General features: G+C 32.6%; 1 protein-coding gene across 1 annotated transcript; it reads right to left on the bottom strand.

The window, feature by feature from the left end:
* Positions 1–1,433: 1,433 nt before the first annotated feature.
* Positions 1,434–5,440, bottom strand: LOC130676297 (piggyBac transposable element-derived protein 3-like). Its single transcript, XM_057482448.1, has 3 exons — positions 4,039–5,440; positions 3,741–3,925; positions 1,434–1,448 (listed from the first exon to the last, which is right to left on the bottom strand). Exons 1-3 carry the CDS (start codon positions 5,438–5,440, stop codon positions 1,434–1,436), a joined length of 1,602 nt encoding a protein of 533 aa, XP_057338431.1.
* Between the last annotated feature and the right edge of the window lie 2,602 nt (positions 5,441–8,042).

Raw genomic sequence — 8,042 nt, 5'->3', positions numbered from 1 at the left:
TTTAGGGTAAAAAAAAGAAAAGAAAAACCGAGCATGACATAATTATAATCAGTATTTATTATTCAGTTAAGCAGAAGGCTTTCAAGCGGCAGCACTGTTGTAAGAAGTGGTATACTGCTTTAATTGAGAATACGTCGTTGCTATTCAGGATTTCTCATTGGAGTTGATTATGGGCATCCATGGATTTTAAATAGAAGTCACGGTAGGGTTTGTAGATCGGGCAGTTGTTAATTAGATGGTCAAATGTATCCAGTTGATCTGAGTTGCAGATAGGGCATGGTAGAGCAGGGTTGAATTTGTAGAGTGTTTGGTTGAATGAAAGGTGAGCGTAATATTTGCTGGCAAGACTTACTTGTAAGAATACTTATAGAGCTTGAAAACCGACTCTTCTATTCAAGAACACAGATCTGTTGCCATCCATAGGTCTAGGAAACGGCATTTGCAGGTAGTGAGCATTGTTAGCTTTTCTCAGGTCTTCTTGATGTAGGTGCAGTTTATATTTTGCCAGGAACTAAGGTTTAAATGCTGTCCAGCTATCAGGGTCAAGCTTTTCTAACGTGGACAGTAGCTCAGGTGTAACCTTTTCGATCAAATTAAAAATATAGGCAAGCCAGTTATGCTTATCGTTTTTGTTATAGTTTTTAAGGACTAGTAAACGGCGCAGACATTTTTTTGGCAGTCTATTATCGTCCATTTCGAAGATTTTAATAATTCATTGCCACGTAGCAGCGACGACCTGGTAAGCAAGTGAGAGTCTGCCTAGTTCGATTCTAAGCATGGCTTTTTCTGTGTTTCTTGGCAGACAGAAAATTCTTTTAAAGAATTCTGTTTGTACTTGCTTAATTAATTCTAGGTACTTGACAGCCCAGATTGGAGCGGGATATAGAAGTGTGGATACAATTATGCTGTCAAATAGTTTATTTATGCAATTGAAGGAGTCCGTCTTGGCTTTCATAAGAATAGGGTGGACTGAAGTGAAAGCCATTTTGGCTTTGTTGATCGCTGCTAAGGCAGTTGGTCTGCTGAACCCTGATGAGGAGATTTTTAAGCCTAGGTATTCATATGAGCTTGTGACTTTGATTTTCTTCTCCACAAATAAGAACTGCCTATTGACAGAGTGTTTACCTCCCCTCCTACACATTAAGACCTTGGTTTTGTCTATATTCATGTTCAGCAGATTCTTGTCGCAGTACAACTTGAGTAGATCAATTTTCTTTTGGAGGTCAATAGGTGAAGAGGCCAAAATTACAAGATCGTCCGCATACAGCAGCAGAAGAATGTCCAGCGGACCATCAATATTCCTGCCTTTTATAACCGGGTACCCCTCAACTTCCGTGGTCTTGACGACGAGGCTTACGAGGTCCCAATTTGGGAATTAATAAACGGGAAACGTATGAATTTTTTAATTTGTTTGTTGTTAGTGGTGCCGTTTATTACTCCATTATCGTCTAAAATAGACAAATGTTTTAAAAAAACAAATATCAAATTGGTGTTTTATAATATATTAAAAATTAATTCTATTTATACAAAATTAAAAGATAAAGTTGATAAATCTGATCAGTCCAATTTAGTGTATAAAATACAGTGTGAATGTGGAAAAAACGACGTAGGACAAACAAAGCAAAAATTTAAAAAAGGCCATTCGGCAGCCGAAATGGAAGTAGATTTCTCGTTGTTGAATTTTTTTCACTGTTCACATAAAAGTTAATAATAAAATGAAATTTTTTTTTACATTTTCGTAAAAATTCTCGAGATGATAAAACAAAGAAAATAAAATAATTCTAAGTATAATGTCAAAATTGATGCTAACTAAATGAACTTCAGAAGAATTTTTGATGATAATGCACTATATGTTTTGATTTGACGTTATTTAAAGATACGTATGCATATATTCAAACTATCGGACCAATGGTATTCCGGACCCTATTCGAAAAATTATGATAGATTATGGTTTTAATGCTCGAGAATTCTACCATAAAGACAAAGGCGATAATTTGCTTTCAATAAAATCTACTAATAAAATATTCTAAGATTAAAAATTGATTGTGATACATCAAAGTGTCATACTTAAAATTAGTACTGATATTTGAAATAAAAAGCCTATTAGAATATCAAACGACGAGTCGATACAGAAAATAGTATCATCATAACTAATGTTAATCTTGTTATTGATATATCATATCATTTATACACTGTCAATTAAACGAAATTGTATATACCCACTGAATTGAGATGTTTGGATTTTATAATTGTCACACTGCGATAATATGAATTTAAGTAGCTCCATGAATGTACTAAGAAGTAGCAGAACTAATGCAATAGCAAAATTTCATTAAATGAATGGTAAAATAAGTAATTTCAGTGGTCTAGGCATATATATAGGCATGAAAATTAAAGCTTATTCGAAGAGCTTTCAGATGAATTTTATATAAAGTCGATAAGTTATCACATTCAAAAGATATTGAAGGAAGAATAAGTAAAAATATGAATTTTGGACATTTTGAAAATTTTGAAATGCTATAACTTCTAAACTAATCGACCGATTGAGCTCATTTTCAAACTCGAACAAGGTAGTCACCCACAAAATACGTATACTAAGTTTTAAGGTGATCGGTTTGAAATTGTGACTATAATCAAAGTGAAAACCTGCATAAAATTAGTTTTTATAATATTTTGTAAATGTTCAAAACCATTTATCTACTAGAAAAAATGGTCCAATCAATGAGCTGTATAGTCAAAATTGTAGGCAATCGGACGAGCTTTCACATAGAACAAACGAAAATAAGCTATCTCTTTCCGTTTAGAAGTTACATCCAGTTAAAGCGGCAAACAAATTTTTTTTTGAAAATTTTACAAAATTTCAATTAACCATAACTTCTAAACTTATTGGCCGAATTGGCTCATCTTCGAACTTATCCAAGGTAATCGTCCATAGAATAAGTATACTAAGTTTCATTAAGATCGGTGTAGAATTGCGGACGCTATCGTTGGAGAACGGCGCGTTATATTATATATATATATATATATATATATATATATATATATATATATATATATAAATACATATATAAACTTTTGAACTGAATGTATTTCCTGACTCAGCTCATCGAGCTGAGTTCAGAGGTAGCAAAATTTTTCGAAAATTCCATCATGAGGACAAATTCAATAGTTAGATTTTGATGAAATCTACTAAAAACGAATAAACCAGCATATAAACGATTGTAAACCAACTAGTATATTGAAAGAGAATAAAACAGCTTTGGCAGAACACCATTTCGAGACAGGCCATAATTTTAAATTTGATGATGCAACTATTTTAGATTTTGAAGAAAACTGGTACAAAAGAAATATTAGCAAAATGCTTCATATTAAAAATAACAACACAATCAATTTGAGATCTGATACACAAAATTTAACCCCTTACCACATGCATTATTAAATAGATGGAATACAAGTTTTTTTTTGCATAGTATTGTTTAATTAGGCTTACATAATGAGATTAAAAATAATTTTAAGAAATATAACTTATATATTAGAAGTTATGATACGACACCATATATAGCTTCGTATGTGTTTAGTTAAAATTCGTGGAATTGTTTATAGCAATTACGTTTGTCATTATAACATAAATAAGTCTTACATTTTTAACATTGAGTAAAAGAACGATATTTCGAGCAATACTGGCATAGCTGTCGGTTTTTTTTCCAAATGGGAAAATGGTTGATCCGATCAGAACGTACCGAATCCAACGGTATATCTTGATGCCTGACTGGAGTCTTTCGAGGCTTTTTTGTAGGTATTGGAGAATTAGGCAAGCTCATAGGAGTATCACCTCGGCTCGATGTTGGTGCTCCAAGAATACTTGGTCGACGTCCACGTTTATTTGGTATGTGAGCTCTACCTACCTTACGCAAGTGTTCAGAAACTGTTAATTTGAAATCAAACAAAGTCATGTATTGGCTTGAATTGATTCGGCACCAAAGCAACTAAGCATTAACAAGGCACATATCTACCATGTGGAAAAAAATTCTCTTGTACCACTGACGAGATCGTAAATGAATTCTGTAGTCACCGAGCAAACCGAAACAAGCAAGTCGACTCCACCCATGTGCTGGTTATAAACATCGACGGCTTGGGGACAAGATATGTCTTTGTATTTTTTTTCATGTCGAACATAACGACGTTTTGTTGTTGTCGGCTCGCTTCCCACATATGCTGAAAGTAAACTCACATTCTTGTTATCAAACCAGGACACTAAACTTAGCTTCACATTATCTATAACTGCTATCTTCTCCTCCATGCTTCCTCGTCCTCGTTTTTTCAACTCCTTTTCAGTGGGCATATTTGAGTTTAACACACAGTTGAGTCTCACAGTTCCTAAAGGCAGTAATCCATTTTTGTATAAATAAACTTGAAGTCGCGGGCTATTGAACCAGTTATCGAAACAAATCTTAAAGTTTCGATGTCGCGGAACTGTGGAGGTCAATCTAGTAACGACATTTGAACTGACACCAAGATCAGGCGCATCTGACGGATGAGAATTGCTTTGCTTTCCAGCAAAGATTTCAAAATCATAGCTAAAACCTGATACCCCGCTTAGGACATGATTTTTGTAACCCCACTTATTCGGTTTTGCAGGATTATACTGCTTCAATTCGTGACGACATTTAGTAGGAATTATTTGTTCGTCCACGGACAAAAACTCTTCTTTAGGGACTAACATCAAACGCTTACGAATCATATCCAAGATACGCCGGATTTTAAATAATTTGTCATGCCCATCTTTGTCGCGAGGTATAAAGTTCTCGTTGTTATTAAAATGTAAAAATCTTTTAATAGCTTCGAATCTGTTGCACGTCATTACATCGTAAACCTGCGGTTGTCCAACATGTTTCGTCCAGTACATCCTTGCAGCTGGTAATTTCACACAAGACATGAAGATCACGATGCCAATAAATTGTTCAATTTCTTCTTTCCTAATCCCTACTGGTTTGTCTATATTCTCTTGAATAGATTTAAGGTTAGATTGCTCAGCAATAAAATCTATCATATCAGATGTGAATAGGAACTGAAAAACCTCTGCTGATGTGTCTAACTGCATTATTGCCTCCGGTAATTCTGAGTTACCTTTGAATTTAAAGTTGTCACTGTCAGAAGCTGGCATTTTCCCCTTTTTCCAAATAAACCAGTCTTTTTTAGCACTTTTTCCCTTAGCTTTAGATGTAGATGCAGTTTGTGAATTTAATAATGGCACATTCTCAACATCAGAGAAATCAGATTCCGACTCAGAGATAACAGTACGACTTTTGTGAGGTTGACGAATGGAATTAGGTTCAAAATCATCATCACTATTAAAAGAAATATCATCATCACTCAAGCTGCCATCACCAGGAATAATATTAACATGCTTGGAAGTTCCATAGAAGCGCGAAAAACCCATTTCTGAAATAAAAAAAATGAAATCCTGTAGGTATACCAAGCCACATATAATAAGAGTATTTTGACTATAGTGCATACGAAGCCAAGTATGGCAAGTAACAAAAGATGGCATAAAAATGCGAAAAAGATTAGATATTAGAATAAATACACTACTTTATATTTAAGAAGGTTTAAATAATATAATTATATTTTTTATTTACTTTTTACTTACCGTTTATTATTTTATATCGAATCCCTAAAGTAGCACTTTTTTCTGAGATCGGTCCGTTGTACGTACTGCCTATAACCTCAAATATTGTTGACAGATAAAATTTGCCATAGACAAATTATCCACGGTCCGTTTCACGATGAAATGCTCTTTCTAGTGTACGTTAATTTTTAAAGGTTGGACTTTTTATTAGGCTAGAAAAAATGTTTAAACTTTTGCGTCCATATATGGCTTGGTATGCGGTAAGGGGTTAAATTGTATCTGCAATAAAGTTCTCAAATTTAACTATAACAGATAATTAAGAAAACTACAATTTATAAATATCAGCATTAATATAATATACACTGGTCACAGAAATTAAGGGATAGAAAAACAATCCGAAATTTTTAGGTGATTTTCAACATGCTGTAACTCGGTGAAAAATAGTCGTATGAGAAAAATGAAAAAAGCAAATTGTAGCCTCAAGTTTCTAGTTTTCAGATCTGGACCTCAAAATTTTTTATCATGTACGGTTCCGGAGTAATCATAAGAAAACCAACGAAAAAAAATTTTCAAAATTTTTGCTGGTCTTTTAATACCTCTATGGGCGACAATAAATTTTTTTGAATAATCCGACTGTCTGACTTTTCTAGGAAATTTTATGCCCTTTAATTTGGTGGCCTGAAAAAGTCTCTACGATGATTAGGCGCCGAGTTATCATTTATCAAAGCAAAAAAGTCCATTTTGGCTTTGATAATCAATAACTTCGGATGTATTAGTTGTACAGAAAATGGAAGCAGGGTTTTGAAAACTGGAAAACATTCTCTATAAGACAAAATTAGTGGCATTTGATAGAAAAAATTGAAAAAAATTTTTTTTGTTTTCAAAATTTTTTTTTTCAAAAATTTTTTTTTTCAAAATTTGTTTTTTTGTTGTATTTGCAATGATTTATTACTGTCAAAAAAAATTCCTAAAATTTTTTTTACCGCTGTAACTGCATCTGCTTTAAATGTCAACTTAACAAACATACACTTTGGGTAACTCTATTGCCGGCGGTAAAAAAAATTTTAGGAATTTTTTTTGACAATGATAAATCATTGCAGATACAACAAAGAAAAAAATTTGAAAAAAAAAAATTTTTTTACAAATTTTTTTTTTATTTCAATTTTTATCGATAATCGATCTTTTTGATCGAAAAAATGAAAATTATCGGTAAAAAAAACATTTTTAAATCTGTTATGTCCGACTTCGCAACTTTTTTTTTAAATTCATGTTGAACGCTCCAAAGGAATAAATATTCCATTTTCTCATAAGAAACCTGGAGTAGTTCAATTGCAGAGATTTATTCTCCCGTCTTCCATTCCCTTATTCTTAGTCCCCACTTAGTAATAATTATAGTCATTCTAATGTGTAGCAACACCCACAATTAACATTGAGCTAAATTAAGTTCCGTCAACGAGACATCTCTTACTATGTAAGACGTTGAAAACCCCCTCCTTCCCAAACTCGGACCCCCATGGTTGCATCTACAAAATTTTTCAAGAGCAATTACTCTACCGAGCACAGGCTTGCTTTCCGGTCACTAGTTGAATTCAAAGTTTTCAACAAAGAGTCGCAATTTGGTACATAGTATCTTTCGAAAAAAAAAACAAACCGCGGAAAATTTTATTCAGGAAATAAAATTCGCAAACCATTAAAATAAATATATATACTATATATTTATAACAAATATACAAATAAAATAAAACCGACCACGTCGCTTTTATAAAAATACAAAACAAAGTAAAGAAAAGTTATAGCAGTGAAATAAAGAAATATATATCTATATAACATATACTGCTCAAAGAGAGCAAAATAAAATCGCATCGCGAAGAAAATTTTATAAAGAAAAGAAAAGTTTAATAAAGAAAAAGTGTTATTGGTTGTGAGTCAGTAGTTAAGTGTTAATAGCACTGTTCAGTGCATTAAGAATTGAAAACAAATATTGTAACTAAAAGTGAACACATGCTTAAAAATAAAAGAAACAACCTTTAAAGAGTATCAGCTCTAATTCCTTTGGGAAAATTAAAGGAATTTAATTCCATTAAAACACAAAACTAATCTAATAAAGAATAAGAAAATACCAGTGTATACTAAAGTGTAACAAATGTTTATGCATAAAAATGAAAGCCTTTAAAGAGTATCATCTCTAATTTCTATTAAGAAAAATTAAAGGTATTTTTGGTTTGTAAACAATTAAAGTTTAATAGTTGAATAAAAGGAAAGAAAAAGTGAAAGACTGTTTTTGTGCTTCATTAATTGAAATTAAGTTAGTTAATATTGATCACCCTTCCTCGCTTGTTCATCGCTTGCACGAGAGAAAGAGAAATCGCCAACCAGTCCAAGGAGCACATCTCAGGAGTCCAAGGGCCTACTA

This window comes from Microplitis mediator, chromosome 10, assembly GCF_029852145.1.
Source record: "Microplitis mediator isolate UGA2020A chromosome 10, iyMicMedi2.1, whole genome shotgun sequence".
NCBI lineage: Eukaryota > Metazoa > Arthropoda > Insecta > Hymenoptera > Braconidae > Microplitis > Microplitis mediator.
The sequence above is the reverse complement of the archived record's forward strand: the minus strand, read 5'-3'. Positions and strand labels throughout refer to the sequence as shown.